The 22,385-nt window shown below is 39.7% G+C and overlaps 4 protein-coding genes across 4 annotated transcripts in view; 3 read left to right on the top strand and 1 right to left on the bottom strand.

Annotated features, from left to right (window-relative positions):
- si:ch211-285f17.1 (sickle tail protein) overlaps positions 1 to 10,006 on the top strand; it is a 109,386-nt gene extending 99,380 nt beyond the window's left edge. Inside the window, 11 exon segments of the mRNA XM_055150884.1 lie at positions 745 to 875; positions 1,276 to 1,423; positions 2,293 to 2,773; positions 2,844 to 3,042; positions 3,292 to 3,584; positions 3,693 to 3,860; positions 4,049 to 4,171; positions 5,281 to 5,358; positions 5,436 to 7,097; positions 7,618 to 7,743; positions 8,586 to 10,006. Of these exon segments, the coding sequence (XP_055006859.1) occupies positions 745 to 875; positions 1,276 to 1,423; positions 2,293 to 2,773; positions 2,844 to 3,042; positions 3,292 to 3,584; positions 3,693 to 3,860; positions 4,049 to 4,171; positions 5,281 to 5,358; positions 5,436 to 7,097; positions 7,618 to 7,743; positions 8,586 to 9,107 (3,931 nt within the window). The 3' untranslated portion in view covers positions 9,108 to 10,006.
- A 560-nt stretch (positions 10,007 to 10,566) lies between these two features.
- si:dkey-96n2.3 (uracil nucleotide/cysteinyl leukotriene receptor) lies at positions 10,567 to 13,540 on the top strand. Its single transcript, XM_020935637.2, has 2 exons — positions 10,567 to 10,598; positions 11,303 to 13,540. The coding sequence occupies exon 2, from the start codon at positions 11,305 to 11,307 to the stop codon at positions 12,229 to 12,231; it is 927 nt and encodes a 308-aa protein (XP_020791296.2). The 5' UTR covers positions 10,567 to 10,598; positions 11,303 to 11,304; the 3' UTR covers positions 12,232 to 13,540.
- A 119-nt stretch (positions 13,541 to 13,659) lies between these two features.
- The window catches only part of LOC110170062 (nephronophthisis 3), a 22,722-nt gene continuing 13,996 nt past the window's right edge, over positions 13,660 to 22,385 (top strand). Inside the window, exons 1-27 of the mRNA XM_020935686.2 lie at positions 13,660 to 14,473; positions 14,969 to 15,094; positions 15,183 to 15,333; positions 15,415 to 15,567; positions 15,670 to 15,803; positions 15,886 to 16,046; positions 16,208 to 16,364; positions 16,442 to 16,516; positions 16,598 to 16,768; positions 16,903 to 17,006; positions 17,100 to 17,214; positions 17,300 to 17,443; positions 17,516 to 17,613; positions 17,716 to 17,818; positions 17,907 to 17,989; positions 18,099 to 18,231; positions 18,301 to 18,465; positions 18,537 to 18,631; positions 18,707 to 18,829; positions 18,911 to 19,100; positions 19,178 to 19,419; positions 19,742 to 19,817; positions 19,889 to 20,016; positions 20,084 to 20,324; positions 20,597 to 20,722; positions 20,799 to 20,914; positions 21,002 to 21,160. Of these exons, the coding sequence (XP_020791345.2) occupies positions 14,150 to 14,473; positions 14,969 to 15,094; positions 15,183 to 15,333; positions 15,415 to 15,567; positions 15,670 to 15,803; positions 15,886 to 16,046; positions 16,208 to 16,364; positions 16,442 to 16,516; positions 16,598 to 16,768; positions 16,903 to 17,006; positions 17,100 to 17,214; positions 17,300 to 17,443; positions 17,516 to 17,613; positions 17,716 to 17,818; positions 17,907 to 17,989; positions 18,099 to 18,231; positions 18,301 to 18,465; positions 18,537 to 18,631; positions 18,707 to 18,829; positions 18,911 to 19,100; positions 19,178 to 19,419; positions 19,742 to 19,817; positions 19,889 to 20,016; positions 20,084 to 20,324; positions 20,597 to 20,722; positions 20,799 to 20,914; positions 21,002 to 21,160 (3,893 nt within the window). The 5' untranslated portion in view covers positions 13,660 to 14,149. The remainder of the gene's footprint in view (positions 14,474 to 14,968; positions 15,095 to 15,182; positions 15,334 to 15,414; positions 15,568 to 15,669; positions 15,804 to 15,885; positions 16,047 to 16,207; positions 16,365 to 16,441; positions 16,517 to 16,597; positions 16,769 to 16,902; positions 17,007 to 17,099; positions 17,215 to 17,299; positions 17,444 to 17,515; positions 17,614 to 17,715; positions 17,819 to 17,906; positions 17,990 to 18,098; positions 18,232 to 18,300; positions 18,466 to 18,536; positions 18,632 to 18,706; positions 18,830 to 18,910; positions 19,101 to 19,177; positions 19,420 to 19,741; positions 19,818 to 19,888; positions 20,017 to 20,083; positions 20,325 to 20,596; positions 20,723 to 20,798; positions 20,915 to 21,001; positions 21,161 to 22,385) is intronic.
- The window catches only part of uba5 (ubiquitin-like modifier activating enzyme 5), a 3,083-nt gene continuing 2,092 nt past the window's right edge, over positions 21,395 to 22,385 (bottom strand). The window contains exons 10-12 of the mRNA XM_020935693.2: positions 22,278 to 22,353; positions 22,088 to 22,194; positions 21,395 to 22,010 (exon numbers count right to left, since the gene is read on the bottom strand). Of these exons, the coding sequence (XP_020791352.2) occupies positions 21,933 to 22,010; positions 22,088 to 22,194; positions 22,278 to 22,353 (261 nt within the window). The 3' untranslated portion in view covers positions 21,395 to 21,932. The remainder of the gene's footprint in view (positions 22,011 to 22,087; positions 22,195 to 22,277; positions 22,354 to 22,385) is intronic.

Genomic DNA, 22,385 nt, shown 5'->3' with positions numbered 1-22,385 from the left:
TCTTAAAATGTGTATGATCTTTTAATACCATAAAATGTACACATGCTATTTTAGTCTAATGTTAAATAAATGAAATACCATATAGTGAAGATATGTCTGTTGTGCTTATGGCTTTGAAAAAGATGGTGAATTTCCTTCTCAGCTGGAGTTTCCCATCATAATTCCCAATACCAACAGTGCTTGATAGAACGGGGCATTTAACACACTGTTTCCTTATTTCCCTCTCTGGGGGAGGCCCTATTAAAAACAGCCTTTGTGCCTATAGCCTCTAGTGCCATGACACAATCTGTTGGCACAATAGAACTGCATAGGAGCCAGGTTTGTGAGCACAGGGCAAACTTTAACATAATAATTGTTTTTTTGTTAGTGCCTATTTCATATAAATAAAACTCTGGCTTAATTTTTTACAGACTGGGTAATTGTAAGTCATAGAAAATGCTTAAATGCTGTTGTCCTATTTTTTTAAGATTTAAGAGTACTGTTCTCTTCTGTATGCTGGCCATTACAGTCACTGTTTACACTTATGGTTGTTCTCTGCCCCCTACTGTTTAAAGTTGATAACTACAAATGTTTTTAATGTTTCCAATGTGGTATTACAGTTATTACAGTGGTGGAAACTAAGATTATATAAAATTTGCCAAGTGGTTTATTGCCATTTTCGTGCAAACAGTACATTAACTTGAATGGGATGGAAAATATTAAGCAATAAAGTCTGCTCAAGTAACATTTTCACTTTATGTGCAGTGAGCTGGAGCAGTATGTGGGCTCATTGCAGAAGGACAGCAGTGGGACCCAGCGAACAGTGACCCTAAAAGATGTGGAGGAGGGGGCCGTCACTCTCAGGAAAGTGGGAGAGTCACTGGCTGGCCTCAAAGGTTAGTTCTTCAAGTAATGATTTTTCTAGTGTATGGAAACTTTTAAACTCTTACAAATTCTCATTATACTTCTAATATCCCTAGAGCTGTTGTTGATTAAAAGAAATATTTGTTAGCGTAACAGTAGTGGCCTGTGCATTCATTAATTGACTAGAAGGGGTTGCTGTATTGGACTGGCATACAGAGAATTAAATGTGAAAAAGCAAATTTAACTGTCCCGTCAGTTCCAGTAAGCTAATGCACCCATATATTTTCTTCTCTGCTACTGTGCATTAAAATTCTTAAAATTTAAAACATTTGTTGACTATTACAAAATTAAGCCAATTAAGACACCATCAACCAGTTCATAAACAGCTATTAAGAACTACAGCCCTAAACATCCCTTGTGATTTTCTCCTAGGGGAATTTCCAGCTCTTCAGACCAGGATGCGGGCTGTGCTGCGAGTGGAAGTGGAGGCGGTGAAGTTTTTGAAGGAAGAGCCTCATAAACTGGACAGCATGCTGAAGAGGGTCAAAACGCTCACAGACATACTCAGCGGACTCAGGAAGTAAGCAACATGAATAAATGAAAATCAGCAGGAGGAGAAGCAGAGAGGGAGCTATAGTTGGAAAACAAAAGCAATTCTTAGAGCTCCTCAGTAAGTCCGTTTTGTGGGAGATTGTGATTACACTGGCAGGCCGGCTTTGGTCCCATCAAAGAGGTCATTCTGTGTGGACAGAGGAGTGTGACGTCCGGCTTGATTTACTTCCATTGTCGTCACTGAAGCGATAAGTGAATTAATGTGGTGAAGACTGCAGCCGCTCATTTCCATTTTAATATGTCACAGATTCCAAAGGCACTTTTGACTTTTCTCTCAGTCTGATCTCAACCACTTTTGTGATTACAAACAGGCTGTGTTTTTGAACCATGAAAAATCATATTATAGAGCCAATTGATTATAATGATTTCAGTATAGTAGAGTACAACAACAATTTGCAGTAACAAAAAGATTGTTATTCATGTTAAATGTGTCATAGTAGAGAAGGTTGCAATAGTAGTGGTGATGCTCGTAGTTGCAGTAACAGTATCATTTTTAGTTATTTACCAAATGTGCTTATTATTGTTAAGTAGTTAATTGCAATAGCTTTAAATATAAACTTGTGTAGATTTTGTGAAAGCCTGTCTACATTGATATAGTTTTAGTTGAGTACTCTAGTTGTGGAAGCAGTATTTATAGTAGTATTTGGAGTGGTGGTACTATTTGTAGCAGTAACAGTACAACTTTTTTTTCAAAAACACTGCTATTATTGTTAGCAAATGGATTACGATTTCTCCGAATGTTGTTGTATATTTTGTGCAACCTTAACCTCTTTCTCTCATCTAGGGCCCTCACTTGCTGAATATATGTCAACTGTATTTTTTTTCTTCTCTTTACAGAGGTGCATCTGAAAACCCTCAGAAGACACCTGTTGTCACTAATAATCCAGCAGACAGTAGCCCCCTTCCAGCTGAGACTCCCACCAATTCCCCTCCAGTATCAGCCCCTCCTAGCTCCACTCCCCCCGCATCAGAGCCCCAAAACCCCACCATCAAATCTGAGGTCATGCCCTCCTCCCCTGTTGTCATCCAACAAGTCCAGAGCTCCATGGTCTTAATACAGCAGTCACAACAGTCGGCAGCACTGACCACCCAGCCGGGCCCACCTCTCAGACCTAGCCCCACAAACTCCCCCAGTCCCATCCAAAACAAGGCTCAAGGCCGGGAGTCACCCAAGGGCGTCTCCGTGGACCCACCCATCCAGAAGAAGACCAATGGGAATCCAGCAAGTAACGGCAATGGCACTTTCCACAAGGATATGGTCATAGAGGAGCTGCAGAATAACCCGGACAAGAGTAAAAATAGAGCGTTGTCAATAAAGGTATTACATGTTATTTGAAAATGATATAGTGTAATTACATACATACAGCTAAAACCTGTTTGTTTTATAGGCTGCAGAGAAGGAATGGGAGGAGAGGAGGCAGAACATGGGCCACTACGACGGAAAAGAGTTTGAGAAAATTCTTCAGGAGGCTCAGGCAAACATGATGAAAGGAATTCCTAATCTTGAAGTGGAAGAGAAGCAGGCAATTCATCCTGCTGCTCCAGTGGAACAACCAAACACTCCCAACACTGTAGAATCTTTAACAGGTAAAAAACATAGGGCCTTGTTGTTTAAGTTTGAATGAGGTTTGAATAAAACATTCATTATTCCAGTGAGGGGTATCGCCTCTCCACAGATCAGACATATAACTTGACCTGATGGTGCTTGTCTCCATTTAAATAGATATGTTTAATGCCCTACAGTGTGTGGAACAGCCCAGGCAAAGCAATAACATCTCCATGGAGACAGTGCACCTTTAAGCAAATCATTTCAACTATGTTTTTGGTGTTTTTCAGAAGAGTTGAAGCCTGAAAATTACATAGAAAAGCCTGGCAAAAAAGCACCTGAAAAACTTCCCAAGCCTTCCAAGCCCACATTGGAAAGATCATCCAGAGTGAACAGTGATCAGCCTCCTTTGATGAGACAATCATCTAAAGACAATAGCACCAAGACTGGATCTGAGAAGGTCAACAAGTCCCCTCCACCTCCCCCTCCCCGAAAAACCTTCTCCACCAGCCCCACCTCAGGCATGACCACTGCCCGCTCTGGAGAGGTGGTCTTCACACGCAAGGAGTCCACATCAACACAGGTAGGTCAATACAAAAATGTTATGACCCTATATATCTTGTTTTTATTTTGTCCCAAGTGGATAAAATAAATTTAATTCACAATATTTGTTTGAATTTTTGTAAATCAGGAGGTTGAGGAAGAGCCTCCACCTCCATCACCCCAACCAAGGTCACCCAAAGTTCCCCTGGAGACCAAACCGAAGCCAAGCACCCCTCCCCCTGCTACTCCTCCCATCACTCCCCCAGCCCCAAAAGAGGAGGAAGACGAGGGGGACAAGATCATGGCAGAGCTCCAGGTTAGATCACTGCACAATCACTACACAAACACAAGGTCATGAAGTCACAGGGGCGTCATTTTCTGTATTTGGGGTGTTCGGTGTCTGTCCCTTTTCTTTGTTGTGGCTGATTTGTAGTGGGCTGTCAAACTCCTTCTTCGGGGTTTGACATAAAATCCATTTCCTTTCTACTTTTCTACACTTTTTAGGTTTTCCAGAAGTGTTCAAATAAAGATGTAGAGGTGAAAAATGTGATTGAACCCACACCTCGTATTGAGCCTCAAATCAGGGAGCTAAGAACGGGGACGATATTGCCCCTAAAAGATAAAAAGGTAAACTATGCGCCGAAGCATCGCAACCCAGCTAACTGCCTGCCTCTCCCAACTGTCTGACACTTCTGATACTGCCAACGGCTTAATACTTCTGCAACTTCTGCACCCTTTGCTTTCGCTCCAGAGAACTATAACTGCTGCCTTCACAAGTTCCTTTTCCTCGCTGCCTCGTTTCTTCCCTTATTTTGATCCCTTTTGGATGCCTCAGAATCAAACTTTCTGGACTATGTCTGCAGAAAAGATAGAATGTTTACTTTCAACAGCTGTGTGCAAGTAGATTTCATGTCTTGTCATATATAATTTTTCTAGTAATAAATACTTTGTAAAATGCATTGCCCTCTGTCTTTCTTTGAAAACGTACAAAAGCAGTGTGAGCTTGATTAGGGACACAGGTTGTTTTTGCAGACTTGGTTCACTAGAGGTCAGTCTGGCTTCTTTTGCATGCCTCTGTCCTTCACTCAATCTGATAGTAGACCTTGCTCTCCGCCGCTGTTTTCCCTCACTTTGTCTTTTGCGCTTTAATTGAATGTATGCCACTGCTAATATTTCAGTAAACAAACAACAGCTGTTTTGTTTCTTTAGATTGTATTTATTGTGTGTGGTAAAATTGGCTTTCTTAATAGGATGACACTGAAGTAAATAAGTCAATTTAAATGCAGATTTATATCTATCGTTGTTAAAGCTTCAGTTACTTAAAAGTGCACTATGTAACTTTTTCAGTGGACCATCCTCTACCTGCTTTTCACAAAGATGTTTGCCAGTAATGTTCCCCAGAATGGCATTAAACACATCTCTCTCTTTAAAATATTAAATTACACTTGTTTTTATTGCTGCTGTAACTTGGTCTGGTAGCGTGACCTGCTTGTCTCCATGGAGATGGACAAGTGTAATGGCAGACTGTGGAACATTCTTGGCAAAGCAACAACATCTCTATGGAGACAAGGAGGTAGCATCCACCTGAAAAGTTACACCTTTTTTAAAGGCAAAGATGAGAACCAAATAAAACTTGTTAAAAAGATTGAGAACCAAAATATAAGTCAGTATAATTGCCATTCAATCCCTAATATACTGATGCACTATAGTTAAACAGTAATATAATTTCCTACCAGACAACAGAGCCAAAACGGGAGGAGAAAGATCCAGAAACGGATGAAAATGGCAATACTACACTTCGACAAAGCCAAGGGGTGCGTATAAAAATACACAAGCATTTTTATCCGTACATACATACATTTTTTTTTTTAAATCATTGTGTAATTTTTAGGTAATTTACTACGTCACCGGACAGATTCCCAAAGAACCTACCCCAACGGGACAAGAGGATGCCCCTGAACCCCCGCGAGAGCCCCTCCCGCCTCCATCTCAGGTCTCAAATGTCAATGTTAATTCCGGTTCTTCAGAACAACAGCAGCAGCAACAACAACAGCAGCATCAGCAGCAGCAGCAGCAGCAACAACAACAGCAGCAGCAGCAGCGACCAAAGTCACCCAAGTCACCTACATCACCTCCACCCATTTCTCCAAAACCGGTCGGACTGAACGGATTCAAACTTCCTCGGAAAAACATGAGGCGCTCCGAATCCATGAAGACAAGTACCGAAATGGAGAAGGGAAATTTGCGCAACAAAATAAACAGCGAAAAGAAAAAAGAAAAAATTGTTCAAGAACATAAACCTATCATAACCGAGTCTTTATCGGTTGTGAAGAGTGATAAGGAGATAACAGCAAGGGTGGTTAACGTGGACAGAGCGCCCGCTAAAGGTCATTTTGAGGAGATGAACGAAGACGCCAGTCTTAGCCCGGATTTGCCAGGAGAAGAAGCCCCTCCACCACCTGATAACATCGCATTTAAGATCACCAACTCCAAAGTTCAGCCCTTATCCACTGGGGAATACCAGGAATTGGTGAATGCGAAAAAGGGCAGCGTACAAACTGTAACCGTAGGCAACGCAGCAAGCAAACCCAACTCACCTGTGGATTCTGACGCTCCACAGGATAACGGCTTCAACAAGAAACCAGTTATAATAATATTCGATGAGCCTATGGACATCAGGTCAGCTTATAAAAGACTGTCCACTATCTTTGAGTGCGAGGAGGAGCTGGAGAGGATGCTAGCAGAGGAGACAATAGAGGAGGAGAGCGAAGAGTCAGATAGTGAAAAGAGAGGTGGGCAGCAGGCAAAAACTGGGGATGTGGTAGATGGCAAAAAGTCTGGTATGGACTTATCTTCATCATCATCATCCTCTATCAGTGAAATATCAGACAGTACTGGGAATCTAGAATCAGGTGGGGACGGTAAGGATGGCAAGAAAAAATTCAAGTTTAAATTTCCCAAGAAACAACTGGCAGCTTTGACTCAAGCGATCCGAACAGGGACAAAATCTGGGAAGAAGACGTTACAAGTGGTTGTTTACGAAGATGAGGAGGAATCCGATGGTACGGTTAAACAGCACAAAGAGGCGAAACGATTTGAGATTTCACGTTCCAAATCTTTAGCAGAAAGGTCATCGCCGGCCCTGCCACAGCTCAAAAAGCAGAACTCTGAATCTCAATGCCGCACGGATGAGATTCGTAAGAACACGTACAAGACGCTAGACAGTTTGGAGCAGACTATTAAACAACTGGAGACCACCATAAGTGAGATGGGGCCTCTTTCGCCGGATGATATTGCTCACGCTGAGGAGAGTAACGGCAAAGGCAAGAAATCAGATACAAGTTTGAAAAGATCTACGTCACTACCTACTTCTAAAGCCCCTGGCCCAAAGGTACCACTGAAAAGCGCACTGAAGAAACCTAAAGTCCTCCCCCGCCCTGTAGTCACCCCCACAACCGACACCGCCAGTACTACAACTTCTACTACCACTACTACCACTACTACTACATCATCCGACCCCAGTGATCCCAGTGCCCCCTGCTCCATACAACAGGTCTCAATCTAGCTCTTATCACCTCCGGGAAGCCTTTGGGTCCTTCTTTGTTTTGTCTTCAAATCTACCTTCACTTTAACCACTAAAACAATGACCGAATCATTCTCACTCCACTGGTGCTGGGATGTGTTGGGAATGCACCCTGTGGCTCTCACTCTCTCTCTCCCACTTTGTAAAATCATGGTGACATCATGATTGAGGGTGGCATTTTTAATACAAGACTCCTGGCTACCATCTGTGTATTTCCTCGAAGTCATTGCTTAAAACGATGTGGTTTTTGAGCAAGAGTCAGTTTCCTCATCAAAGATACACTCCCAATGATCTTTGTTGACCTTTTTGCATGTTTAAATGTACCATGTCTAAACAGGTGCATGCTCTGTGACTGTTTCACAATATTGAGGTGTTAAATGTACGTTTCCTTATCAGTCGCTTAAATCTTCACACTTCCTGTTTGGTGTGTTTTTTCTCCTTTCTTTTATTTCATATCTCTCTTTGTTTTTCCGTTTGGATCCCCTTGCAGAATGCCAGTGTCGCTTCCCCAACTAGTCGGATGCCCGTCCCTTTGTCCGCGAAGTCCAGGCAGTCGTCCGCAGAAAAAGCAGGAAAACAGCAAAAACTGCAGGACGCACAAAGGCAGTTCCGACAGGTAGTTTTACTCTAGGGCCTGCAAAATATAGTGTGTAAGGCATCAGATCTTGAGGCATGTATCATAATGGAGCAAAGACTACCAAAGCTTGAGCTATGATGTGTTTTGAAAAAAAATAAAAAAAATCTTACAATCGCCAAGGCTGGCAACTGTGGATCTGTTAACGTTTCTCTCAAGAAGGCATGTTTTTGACTCTTGACTGTTATTACCCCCCCAATAACATCACTGTACTGTATGCTTCTGCATGTCCACACTGCTCATGGTTTTGGCTGTGTTGGTGACTTCTTAAAAGAAAAAAAAAAACTGGATTACTATGGCAACAGGAAAAGGACTCTTAACCGTGCTGTCATCCGAGTTGTCATCCCATCCTCCAGTTTCCATCACAGCTGAGTTCCAAAACAGTGTTGCCTCATTCCCACTCCCAAGATGCTTCTGGCAAAAAAAAAAAAAAAACAACTAAATGACTTTTATTCCACTTTCTCACAATGCACTTTGCAACACTGCACAGCTTTTTAACTCATGGTGATACACACTTCACTTCATGAGACTCCTCCCACTCCTTGCATCGTCACATTGGAATAACAGCTCTCTCTATCGCTTTCACCCTTCTAACCCCATAACCACTGCCCTGAACTCCACTGCCTTCCTATGCAACGCCACAATTTTAACCCACATCTGTCAACTACTTTTTTCAAGTTTAACAGCTTTTAGTTATGTCCAAGTTATGTTAATGTTTAGTCTGTATGTCAATAACTGGTAGTTCGTTTTTGTTTAACATCATCGTCTTGCATTTTGTACCATTTGATTTGACAACCAGTATCTGTTTTGGCATCTGTTTGCAGGCTAACGGAAGTGCTAAAAGAGTGGGAGGGGATCATAAAACCACTTCCCAGACTGTACCTGTGTCTAAAATCCCTGCTTTTTATCCTAGCTCTACTAAAGGCAGCTCCCAGTGTGCGCCGGACCATGCCACTAACAACACTAACTCCTTTTCCTCCTCATCTTCATCCTCTGTTACCATAACCAAGTCCTCCATGTTGCCTGCCCGCTCCAGCTCGCTCCCCCACCCCACCTCACACATCCCCTCCCTGTCTAACGGATCCCTCAAACTCTCCTCCTCCTCGCAGCACACAGGTAAATCTCTCTCGTTCTCCACGCAGAATGGGCGAGTGCACCCCTCTTCCTCCTCCTCCTCCTCTTCCTCACCCGTCTCCACCCCCTCCCCTCTGTCGCCCACCCCTCTGGGCCCGGGCGGGAAGAGCATCCGCACCATACACACACCGAGCTTCAACAGCTACAGGGCGCACAACGGCAGCAGCAGCGGAAAGTCCTGCATCCCAACCGCCGCTAAGGACACTGCCTAGCCCCGCCCACCATGGTAGTCACATCACATCTTTCATACACGTTTTTGTGTTGTGTTTTTTTTTTATGCACTTCCTGTATTTTGACACTGGCCCTGTCACTTAATCTGTGGTTTCAACTTCCGCTTGCAAGATATTTTAGTCATAGAATCTTGTTGCCACTATAAAAGTTGTCTGGTTTTAAAAAAATCTATTTTTCTTGATGTAGCAAAATGAATAGGGACTTGATGTACAATCATGTGTAAAATGAGTTTTATTTTTCAAAACAGAGGTTAGATAACCATAGTATATTTAATCTTATATATTTCCTATTTTGCTTTAAAACAACCCTTGTAAATGCCTTTTTATGAATGTATACATGCATAAAGTATACAGTCATTTTAATCTGTTTTTGTGTAGTATTTTGTATCATTGTTGACCCATTGGAACTGCCAACTTATAATCATATTGTACTGGTTTAATGAGTAATACAAGTCTAATACAAGTTTTCATTTGTGTGCCTATTGCCAAAACTTGTACAATTACTCTCCAGTCCTGAGATTTAGGGGAATTTACAAGCACTCTAGTGTGTACTGGAGCATACACACTGCAGGTCTAAGTGAACGTGTTGTTGTCTCTGTGTAAACTGTACTAAACAAAGTGAAACATATATCAGCTCTGCCATTTGTACATAGATGCTTGTACTAAAAGATGAGTAGTTTTGTTAACATACCAAAGTTTATTTGTATGCATGCCTTTCAAATACTTTTAGGAGAGTGGTGTAAAAGAATAATGATGTTTGCACAAATAGATTTTTGTAAATATTTGGTCTTTTTTGTAAAGCTTTAAGAATCATACCTTAAAAGAAACATGGTTAAGACAAAACCGGAGTAGCAAAAATAAAGACATGTGCATGCTTGTAATGCTGTGGGCTTCTGTGTTTTCATTTTGAGAAATAAATAAGATAAGATAAATTGATCTGCAGTGACAGTGCCAAAAAATGTTTTAAGATAGTCTGACAACTCAAGAAAAAATACAAATATATTTAAACTGCGCATTTATAGGAGCCTCAGCTCAGTATGAGCGTCCATTGTCCTGTTTATTATTATTATGTGTGTGAAAGACTTGTTTAAGCACACAAATCATCTCATCTGTTGTAGTTCCAACTAAGTCAGTTCCTCTGGTCAGATTGTGTTAAAATAAAACAAACAGAGCTTCAGATAGAGAAGTACCTTCAGTTAGCATCACACTCCCAGGGAATGTTGATGACATCAGCAGCAATGTATCTAAAAAAATATATATTGTGGAGGCAGCAACAGTGTTTCCTGTCCCTATCTTGAGGTGTGAGTTTCATCATCATCTACAGAATTCCTAATAACTATGTTGCATAACTAAACATGTATCAGCACACCACCTATTCATGGCACTTCTGTAGATTCTCTTTCACTTCACCTTTTTAAATTCTCACTCATAGTGAAGAGCACAGCACATAGGGAAGGATCACTGAGACCACAGGTGAGAAATATTTTCAACATGATTTCTGTACTATATAAAAAGATATAACAGAAGGAAATGTGTTTTATTTATTGTTATTTCTACTTGAGAATGTATTTGGGTTTGTTTTTCATCACTTTCTATAGTAAATTGTGTAAAATAACAGCTTATTCTATGTACAGTATATTGGCTATAGGATTTAGCTAGCATTATTACAAATTACAATGACTAAAATCAGAGGTGGATGAAGCACCTATTTTTGCTACTTAAGTAAAAGTACAGATTCCGGAGCAAAACAAAAGTAAAAGTATCACATGAAAAAATCTACATAAATAAAAGTATTAAAGTACCTGTTTAAAAATGTACTTAAAGAGTAAAAAGTAAAAGTAAAAAAAAAATCCAATAAAGCTTCAATTGTAGTGATTTTTATACAGATTTGTGCTGAATTTTGTTCATCAAAAACAACTGAATCAATTTTATTTTTTATAGATGTTTTTTTTTTATATATATTTATGGACATGTTTAAAAACACTGTATACACTGTCTTAAGTAAAGTACAGATATGTATATTTTTTACTTAAGCACAGTACTTTACTACTTTTATTTTGCATAAAGCATAAAGACATGGTTATTTTACACCTAAAGAATAGAATATATAGACTATCATAGGTGATGTGTTTTGGTGAGGACATTACTGTCAAGTGTCTGTGTCTTCCACACACCAGCCATGAACATCTCAGAGGAGGAAGCTGCGGAGGACTGGCATTTCAGAGGCTCTTATGAGGAAAACATTGCATTTGCTGCTTTCTACATCCTGGTCTTTGTGTTTGCTGTTCCTGGAAATGCACTGGCGCTGTGGTCCTTCTACAATCAGAAGAGCAGCTCTCCATCCAAAGTGTTCCTATGTCATCTGGCAATAGCAGACATCTCCTACATCATCCTCCTGCCCATGCGTTCAGTGTATCATATCAATCAAAATCAGTGGCCTTTGGGTTATATGCTGTGTCGAATGGCTGGGCCCCTGTTTTTCCTCAATATGTACTGCAGCCTCTACCTGATGAGCCTGATCAGTCTGGATAGATTACTGTCTGTGGTCCTGCCAATCAAATCACGAGTTATAAGAAAAGCCAAGTATGCAAAGATCACTGTTGGGATACTGTGGGTCCTAGTGACTACATCTATGTTTCCAATGGTTTTCTCACAACAGAATATCTCTCACAACAAAACTCACAGTTGCAGAAAACTTTATTTAGAAAAAAAGTCAGCCACTGCCCTAATTTCAACTGTTGTGGCATTTGCTATTCCTCTAACTTGTATAGTGTTCTCTTACATATTAATACTACTGAGAGTAAGAAGCCTCAAACAACGGGGGAACAGTAGGCCTGTAAAATCCAAAGTTAGAAAAATGGTCATTCTTATTATGATGAACTTTCTCATTGCATTTATGCCCTACCATGTGAGTCGTGTTGTCTACATTCTAAGCCGCACTCATGGACATGTGAGCAGTGTCACACAGCAGACACTGGGCAGAGTCAACTGGCTCACCTCTGCACTCACCTGTGTGAGCGGGCTGCTGGATCCAGTCATGTACTTCTTCCTCAATACTGCGTTCAGAAGCAAAGTGCACCAGATTTTCTCAAGAAACGGTGCATAAAAATAGCACACTTTATTGCATTGCAGCATAAACAAAACATTGCTGTAATTTGATGTTTTTTGTACAGAAATTGATTGCTATATTTGTACAACACTATAAGTATTGTGAAATAATTAGGATTACATTGTCAAAGGATACTGTGTTACCTCAGTTAGTTGCAGTTTCTCTGTATTAAAGGGTCCTATAGGCTATTGCGCAAATGGATTCTTGTAAGATTTAAGCCATGTTATAATGTTATTATTTAATTTTAAAAATTTACCAGTTGTGTTTTGTTTCATTCACATGTTTGACTAAGCTTGCAGATGTAGTTTGTCTATATCTCCAAAGCTCAAAATGCTCTGCTCTGCTTTATGATGTAGTAGTTTCCAAGTTAACAGTTTCAATTTTCACCTTTTGTTTAGTATGGATTGTCAATTCTAGGGCTCATCCAAATGATTCTAGTGAAGGTGTATGTAATTTAAAAACATAGTGGAGCTCTTCCTGTATTACCACATGACATCATAAGAGGAACAGTGTTTTCTGTTTGAGAGAGGAACACAGCCTAAATATAGCAGGATTTGTGTGTTAAAAGTGTGAATGAAACAAAACACAACTGAGGAAATAGTGTAATATAGGCTCCATATGTACACCATGTAACGTTTCTGATGGAGGATCCAAAACCTTCTTTTCTCCATGGAGATGTTATTCAATTCAGTCTTTTTTAAGAACACACTGGTTCATAGTAAGTAAGTATATAAAAACAATAACAATAATTAATAAAAAGTTGAATATACAGTGCATGTTATAAGGTATACAGACAAGACCGCCAGTGTCTCCACAGCTTAGAGGTGAATCTGACAGAGCTCTTCACTCAAGACACAGTAGAGCTTGAATAATTTGATTCAGATTCATGGCTTTACACATAAATTAATTAATACAACATCTAATCGTGACAACACAGATTTCACATCACAGTTTACAAACATTTCACTGTCACTACAAAACCTCTGCAATTTTAGTAATATTCCCAAAGAGTCATTATATGCCACTGTCATTGTTTATATTTTGCCTGAAATGTTCATAATGCGTAGAATTAGAACCAATTTTTGGAGAGACAAGCAAGTGACTACATCACTTTTTTGGTTATATTAAAAAAAAAAAAGAAAAAACTGTAATTGAATAAACAAAAGACAGGAGTTTAAAGCCATACTAAAGAGCATTCCAGGCAAAGCTCTAACATATGAGCTCAGCAGGTGACAGGCCTTTATATAATGCATTTCATTTTTCTATTGAAATAACAGAAATGAATTAGTTATATGCTTGCTTTGCTTTGTGCTGGCTATATTAAAATAGATAGAACAATAATGTACAAAATGTAAACTCTATTACAACGAACTGAAGTTGCAGATTTTTTTTTATTTTTATTTTTTATTTTTTTGGCTTTTATGGTCTACATGAGCTCCCGTACTTTGACTTGTTACCAGGGCAGCCAGGAAGAAGCTGTGAAGAAAACGGACTGAAGGAGACGCCTTTTAGTTTAGATTACATTTTTAAGCACTTTTATACAGTGTTTTGTTTTAACTTTTACATCGCCCAACTACGGTATTATTGTGTTACTTATTTGTAGTACATGTCCGACCTGAATTGATTGGCGTTCCCTTCGTTTAATCGCGTAAAGTTAGCGTTAAAGTTAACACTAGCTAAGAAAACACTGTTCTATTGGATTGGATTGAATTGATTTAGCTAAATGTGAGGTTAGAATCACTTTAGGATCACTTTAACTAAAACTATGCATACTTTAGTTTAGCTTTACTTCAGCTTTAATCTTGTTGCCCTCGAGGATGCCCACCTGAAAGTGCCTGTCCCGTTAGCTGTTGTGAAAGGGGCTGGGCAGTCATCATGGACACTCAAACAGGAAAAAGTATCTGAAAGAGACACGATGGGCACGGCCTCCTCCCTGGTGAGCCCCGGCGAGGTGATCGAGGACGGGTACGGCGGGGAAGGGGGAGAAGCCTGCGAGATCCCGGTGGAAGTGAAGCCCAAAGCCCGTCTCCTCCGCAGCTCGTTCCGCCGGGGGCCCAGGGTGATCGGGGCTAGTTTTAAGTCCACAGGCTCCGTGGACCTGGAGTACGCCGCGGAATACGAGAGACTGCGCAAAGAGTATGAAATATTTCGTGTGAGCAAAAATAATGAGATCGCGTCCATGCAAAAGAAGGAGGCCAAGCTGGATGAGGAGAACAAAAGGCTGAGAGCTGAACTTCAGGTCAATTATTTGTTATACTTGATTGCAGAATTGTAATAACATGTCTATTAAAGGTGCTATTTGTAACTTTTCTGGTGGAGGGCAGTCACTTTTTGTTTCTGTGCAGATGTTATTTACTTTCCCTATGATATTTCACAGCACACAGTTACAGGTCAAGTTACAGGTCAGATCTGTGGAGCGCTAAGAAATTGGATGCATAGTTTTTAATCCTCTTATTCAATTTAATGTGTTTTCTCGAAAAAAAAAAAAAAAAAAAAACACATACAATTGAATAAGTGCACTATATGTATTTGGAACATTTTGGCAAAGCATTAAAATCTCCATGGAGACTACTATCATGTGGCGTCCCCCTCACCAGAAAGTTACAAAGTGCACCTAGTGTTTTTATTTTATTATGTTGTGAAATCTGTATATGAAGTAGCGTACTACCAGGTATCTATCAATGCATCTGGCCATTTTGTTAGTTTATTGCATAGTTTCTGTGTTTGTTTATAGGCACTGCAGAAGACTTACCAGAAGATCCTCAGAGAAAAGGAAAGTGCGCTTGAGGCAAAGTACCAAGCTATGGAAAGAGCATCTACTTTTGAGCATGACAGAGACAAGGTTAAAAGGCAGTTTAAGGTACTATCGATTTATGAAACTGACTTATGTTATTGATTTTTTAATTCAGATACTGTAATTGGGCATTTTTTTACATTATGGTCTTCAGATTTTTCGTGAAACAAAAGAAAAGGAGATTCAGGACTTGCTGCGTGCCAAGAGAGACTTGGAGGCTAAACTTCAACAGCTGCAAGCACAGGGCATCCAGGTCTATGATCCAAATGACTCGGACTCAGATGATAACCAGACTACTGTCACGGGTATACAACAGACTATTTTCACTCACTTGTTTCTAATGCGCCTTTATTTTTAGTTATATTTTTTATCTGGTATGCTTGCAGCTGCAGGGACCCAGTGTGAGTACTGGACTGGTGGCGTACTGGGAAGTGAGCCCTCTATGGGTAGCATGATGCATCTGCAACAAACTTTCAGAGGACCAGAGTTTGCTCACAGTCTTATAGATGTTGAAGGGCCCTTTGCTAATGTGAGCAGAGGTAAGTTGTGAAAAGGCTGTATTAAGACCTCTGTATACATGATGTAAGCATTATAATTATCTTTCATTTCCACAGAGTTATAATTATATTTTTTATCTGTAGATGATTGGGATGCTGCAGTGGCCAGTCTCCTTCAGGTTTCCCCTCATGTTCCCCAGGCATTGTGGAGCAACACTGTGCGCTGCTACTTCATTTTTACACAGGAAACCAAAGAAGAGCTGGATATATTTATAAAGGTTTGCACTGGTCTCAGTTTAAATTGTTGGAACACTTATTCTATGTTCATTTTCAAGTTTTTTTTTAATGTTTTGTGCACAGAAACACTCTCCTAAACTGCGTAGGATGTGTGAGGGTCTTGGACATTTCTACCTGAACATTTTCTTCCCAGAGAACACTGCTGGCTCTTACACTGCCGAGCGCAAACAGGAGATAGAAAGAAGCTCAATTTGTGTGCTCCTTCTAAAATCTAATGTAACCAGGTATACATCTGTTACTTAGATGGTGCATTACTTAGATTACATTGTAACTAAGAAGACAAAATTAACATTCATAATTGATTAAGGAGTCCCTAAGATACTCATCTTAGTCCCATCCTATATCTTTATTACACTGTCCACTGTGTACCATTTTCTCAATGCAGTGCGGTGGTAGACGACTGTGAAGAAGCCTTTGTTAAGAATCCTGAGGGACATCCATTGGTCCTTTACTTGAGGGCTGACCAAGACCAAAAACTGACCACATCTTCCAGGCAACTGCTAGAAAGGATTAATACAGCAGACAAGACAGGAAAAATCAAGGCTGGTCTTTCATTTAAATTTTGACACAAATATTTATCTCATGAGTTGAGACATGTTAGTTTTTTTGGTCTTAACAGGTTGTGGATCATTGCAGTTCCTCGGAAGATGGAGCAAAACTGATTTACGATCAGCTCGAAAGAGTCATCAAACAGGTACAAGCCAGTCTCCAAAAATATGTTATTGTTATTTCAGGGTCACGTGTCCAGTTTAATCTCATTCTGGGTATTTCTAAGGAGCTGTTGGGTCTTGAGGGAGCGGATGATGACTCAAAGGATTACGGGCAAGAAGATGGAAGAGAGGAAGATTCTGGCGATGTGCTTTGGGACTTGCATGATGAACAAGAGCAGATAGAGTCATATCAGCAGGCCTGTTGCAGCAGCTCCTCTCAGCTAGGCTTTCAGAAGGTATTGTTAAAATCTAATCCTACCTAAAACTGTGTATGTAATGTAATGTAACAGTTCTGTTGGTGCACCTTAAAGTTGGGGTAATTTTTTCATGGACTTAATAAACTTTAATTGGTCTGTTTGTAATGACTTAGTACATTGATCGGTTAAATGACATGATAGCTGCACCTCCACCCACTCCTCCTCTGCTTATATCTGGTGGCCCAGGATCAGGGAAATCTCTTCTACTTTCAAAATGGTGAGATTAATTTATGTTTTATTATGCATTGTGCATTTATTGATGGAGTCAAGTCAAAAATGTAATTAAATGTAAATGTTTTTTTTTTTTTAGGATTGAACTACAGCAAAAGCAATCTCCGAACACATTGTTCCTGTACCATTTTGTTGGCCGTCCACTTTCTACAAGCTCAGAGCCTGTTCTAATAATCAAACGCCTCACTGTTAAAGTAAAGACCTGTTGCTTGGAAATAAAAAATAATAATATTATAAAAAAAAAAGTTCTAAGTAACTAAGTTCTTTGTTAAAATGCAGTTGCTCCAGCACTTTTGGTCCATTTCTGGGTTATCAATGGAACCTAGTAAGATTTTAGAAGAATTTCCTCGCTGGCTTGAAAGGCTGTCTGCACGCCACCAAGGAAATATTATCATCATTATTGATTCGATAGATCAAATACAGGTAAAACATGTCTTAAATTGTACACATTGTGTGCATTAAACGTATCTTACATTCTTCTTTGTCATTGTTTAGCACGCAGAACGCCACATGAAGTGGCTGATTGACCCTTTGCCTGTTAATGTGCGAGTGGTGGTGTCTGTCAATGTAGAGACGTGTCCGCAGGCCTGGAGGTAGCTTTACTTGTTACTTTGTTTGTAAAGTTGTTATTTACAGATTATTATAGTTATGAAAACATGTATATATTACTGTAATGTTATGTGAATTATATCCAGGTTGTGGCCCACCCTTCACTTAGACCCTTTGAGTCCCAAAGAGGTAAAAAGTGTTGTTAACGCAGAGTGCCAAAATGTAGAACTGAAACTTACCAAAGAACAAGTTGAGTATTGCCCCATATGCTCATAATTACAGTTACACTGACTTAAACATTTTTTGTGGGTCTAAGCTGTCTTCAATATGTTCATAGGAGAAGAAACTTGAAAGGCATTGTCGTTCTGGATCCACTTGTAATGCATTATATGTCACCTTGTTGGCCAGAGTCATCACAAGGTAAGCCAAATATAAAGTCAGAAATTTATGCTTTGACACTGTCTCAGCTGTTGATGACATACATTTTTCATCTAACCATAGTTTGCCTTGACTCTGTTTTCATCTGTAGTTTGTGCTGGCCTTTAGAAAAGAGTCTAGACCAGTGCCTACAATGTCAGGACACCATGACACTATATCGGGTAGCACTAAAGATGACACTGAACTCACTCCAAACCGACAGAGAGCGATATATTTTGAAAGAAGTAAGTTGGTTAAAAAATACAATATGTAAAAAATAGCATTTAACTGTGGGTTATTTTTTTATCTTCTAGATTCTATGCCTTGCGTGTGCCAGCCACAATGGGGTCAGTGAATCGGAGGTGCTAGACTTTTTCCCTGAGATGGAGCTTCCTATGCTTTCCTCTTTACTTTTCCAACTCAAAAACCTGTGCATTCTAACACTCCGGTGTGGACTTATTAGGTTCCAACATCTGCAGGTAATTCACTTTAAGTAAATAAAAAAGTGAAAACCCTCCTCAAATATTGATTGTGTTATATTGTTCTTTAGGCATGGGAAGCTGTGAGATCAGAATTCCTAAGTAGAGGCAGCAATACTTCTATTTACAGAGAGAAATTGATTCATTACTTTAACCAGCAACTAAGGTGCCATAAAAATGTCAATGTTGCCCCCATTGGTTATTAAACTGTCTAACACAGGTTTATTTTGTTCTCACGTAGCCAGGACCATGTCACATGGCGCGTTGCTGATGAGCTGCCATGGTTATTTCAGCAACAAGAAGACAGGACCAAATTGCAGCTCAGCCTTCTGAACCTCTTTGTTTCACAAAATCTTTATAAAAGGTTGTTTAAAAGTGCACTGTTTGTATAACCCAATTTAGGAAAACAAATTACAGTAAATCTGTTTATCTCTTGGCTTTTCAGGGGACATTTTTCTGAATTGTTAGCGTATTGGCAATATGTTGGAAAAGATAAAAGTTCCATGGCAACGGAATATTTTGACTCCTTGAAACACTATGAGAAAAGCTGTGAAAGTGAAGACAGCATGACCAAGTTGGCTAACCTCTATGAGACATTGGGGCGTTTCCTTAAAGACTTAGGCCTCCCAAGCCAGGTAAGCTTTACAAACAGCACATAATGATACAACCTTTACACTGTCAACACAGCTCTATATTCTATGTTTGTGTCTAGGCTGTCGCTCCTCTCCAACGTTCCCTGGAAATCCGCGAGACTGCTCTGGACCCGGATCATCCCAGTGTGGCCCGCTCTCTGCATCAGCTGGCTGGAGTTTATGTACAGTGGAAGAAGTATGGAAACGCTGAGCAGCTGTACAAGCAGGCTCTGGAGATCAACGAGAATGCCTATGGAGCAGAACACGCCAGTGTCGCACGAGAGCTCGAGTCTCTGGCTATGCTGTACCAGAAACAAAACAAGTTGGTTGCTATGTAATGGATAATGCTTTATACATCATTCACGCCTATATACCAAATTATAGTATGTCTATTCTAAGTATGATAGTGTGAATGGCAGTTTGAATTGGGGCTGGTTGTCAGATATACATAATTTTCTACATACTGTAAAGTTTTCATGCTTTTTTCTGAACCAAATTATGGGTATTTTATGAGACAAAAATATTGCATAGATAATATTAACACATTTAAAAATTGTCATATATTAAAACCTCAATCTGTGGAAAATAGTGTATTACAATAGAGCAAAAATGATTGAAATCCAATTTTCTTTTTTTACTCCCAGATATGAACAAGCAGAGAAACTCCGGAAGCGATCAGTGAAGATACGTCAAAAGACCGCTCGCCAAAAAGGGCATATGGTCAGGACTTAACATCTATACCTATTGGTGGCCTCACTCAAATATTAATTGTGTGTATATTTACCTTACAGTATGGCTTCACATTATTGAGACGCAGAGCTCTACAGCTGGAAGAACTCACGCTGGGAAAAGATTCAGCAGACTGCGCCAAGACACTTAATGAGCTTGGTGTCTTATACTACCTCCAAAACAACCTAGAGTAAGTCTGTACCATCATTTATTTTTAATCTAAATATGCCAGCCTTATCACTCTTTGTTTTCACTAGTGCTGCCAAGATTTTTCTGACCCGTTCACTGGAGATGCGTCAGCGCGTTTTGGGGCCTGATCATCCAGACTGCGCTCAATCTCTCAATAATTTAGCCGCCTTGCACACAGAGAGGAGAGAGTATGAAACAGCTGAAGACATGTATGAGAGAGCTCTTGACATCCGCAAAAAGGCCCTGTCCCCTGACCATCCGTCACTGGCTTACACACTCAAACACCTGGCCATGCTGTATAAACGAAGGGTAAGGAGTATCTCTGTTTGTATAAATATTAGAAGATTTTGATATTGAGGTGCAGGTGTTTTTAAGGACAGAATAAACAGATGTCTAACTCCTGATTCTGAACCTTACCTTGAATTGGCATTGTAAACATTGATCAAGAGTTGCTTGAAAATTGTTAATAACTTATTGTGCTGCAACTATTACGTCTATCAGTACATTCATATTATTACTTTTCATTTTATTACTTTAAATAAAGGATGTAAGTGTTTTTGTTCTGTGTCCTTTTGGTTTAGGGTAAACTGGAGAAAGCTGTCCCATTGTATGAACTCTCTCTGGAAATCAGAGAAAAAAGTTTTGGACCCAAGCATCCCAGTGTAGCCACAGCATTAGTCAACTTGGCTGTAATCTACTGCCAACTAGTAGGTTCAAAATCCTCACTATTCATCTTTTCAGTATTCTCTGTACACCTTTTAAATGTATAATTTATATTTCCAGAAGAAGCACAGTGATGCCTTGCCCTTGTATGAGCGAGCCCTGAAAGTGTATGAAGACAGTTTGGGCCGTTCACATCCTCGTGTGGGAGAAACTCTAAAAAACCTAGCAGTGTTAAGGTGCAGTGAAATGGGACTTCACGCTAAAATGCCATGAAGAATCTTTAAATCATAAACTTAAATTTTGTGACATTCTTTTGTGAACAGTTATGAAGAGGGTGACTACGAGAAGGCAGCTGAACTCTACAAACGTGCCATGGAGATAAAAGAAGCGGAGCCATCGCTGGTGTGTGGAAACGCCCCGTCTCGCCATTCCTCTAGTGGAGACACATTCAGCCTCAAAGGACCTGTGCCCCTCCCTCAAGTGTCCAGATGACCAATGAACAATGGTGACAATTCAACAGCGTCAAAAAAATCTGTCCTGTTCTGCATCATGTACAAATGTTAAGGTCAGTTGTAAAGTTTCAAATGAATTTATGTTTGCTGCTTTCAATGCTGTGAAGTCTACTACAGTATTTCATTATATTGTACGAGATTTTCAATTCCTACCTCTTAAGGTGATATGACATTGCATACAAAAACAACTAAACATTTAGCATATTATTTTTATTAATTCTTTATTTGCAGTTACATATCAGTTAACAAAGTTAAAACACGTTTAAATAGATGCGATATTGTAATACACCATGTATTAATATATTTAGTATTTCACCAATAAATGTGTGTTGTAATTACAATGCCATACTGTAAACAATACCAAAAATGCTGCCAACCAAAGATAATGTGCATTAAAATTAGGTGTGTTTTGTAATTCACACTTGAACAAGCGTTACTTTGTTAAAACATGTAGCATTATTTTCTCCACACATAACAGAAAACTGCACATTAAACTAGTACATGCCAAAACACTGACTTGTTTTGAATTAAGTGCCAAAGATTCCCGTCTTTATTGACATAAGTTAAAAGTTCCAGTTCATGTTTTCTGTTATTATCAGCAGCTTGTTATTGTGTAACCTGTATACCTTGTTTATTTCTTTGAATTACATGGACCATTGTAAAAGGTGGGCCGTCATAACAGTGTTTTTTTGCAATAATTTATCTAACAAAGCATAATCGTGGTAAGAAATTACACTTCTGTCTATAGATTCTTCATTTTTGCCATGAGTTCTTCTAGACTCTGATCGGCCACATCTATGGTTTCCCCTTCAACAGGTGCCTATAGACAAAGTAAATATTAAATGTTGCTGTCTCAAAGAGTATATTTACTTGATAAGTGACAAAAAGAGCACTGACCTCAGATGGAAGTGTGTACGCTACAGTGATGCCTTCAGGGAGGTCTGGCATTGGACCTGAAGCCGCCTGCAGATCAGCCTCTGTTATTTCTGACACCAGCTCGATGCCTACACAGCAAACAAAAACATCAGAAATGTCTCCAAAGCAAAGCATGTGAACGCCACTGCTGATAAGAATTGTTTTGACTCACCCCATTCATTGTCTTCATGAACAATCTCCTCCTCTTTCTCAATAACCTCAACTTTGGGCCGCTCTGCTTCTTTTTTCTAAGGGTACATATTATATGAAAAACAGTTTT

Source organism: Boleophthalmus pectinirostris, unplaced genomic scaffold (genome assembly GCF_026225935.1).
Source record: "Boleophthalmus pectinirostris isolate CB_2022bp ecotype Guang Dong unplaced genomic scaffold, ASM2622593v1 HiC_scaffold_15, whole genome shotgun sequence".
NCBI lineage: Eukaryota > Metazoa > Chordata > Actinopteri > Gobiiformes > Gobiidae > Boleophthalmus > Boleophthalmus pectinirostris.
Note: the sequence above shows the minus strand (reverse complement) of the source record. Positions and strands in the feature narration are given on the sequence as shown.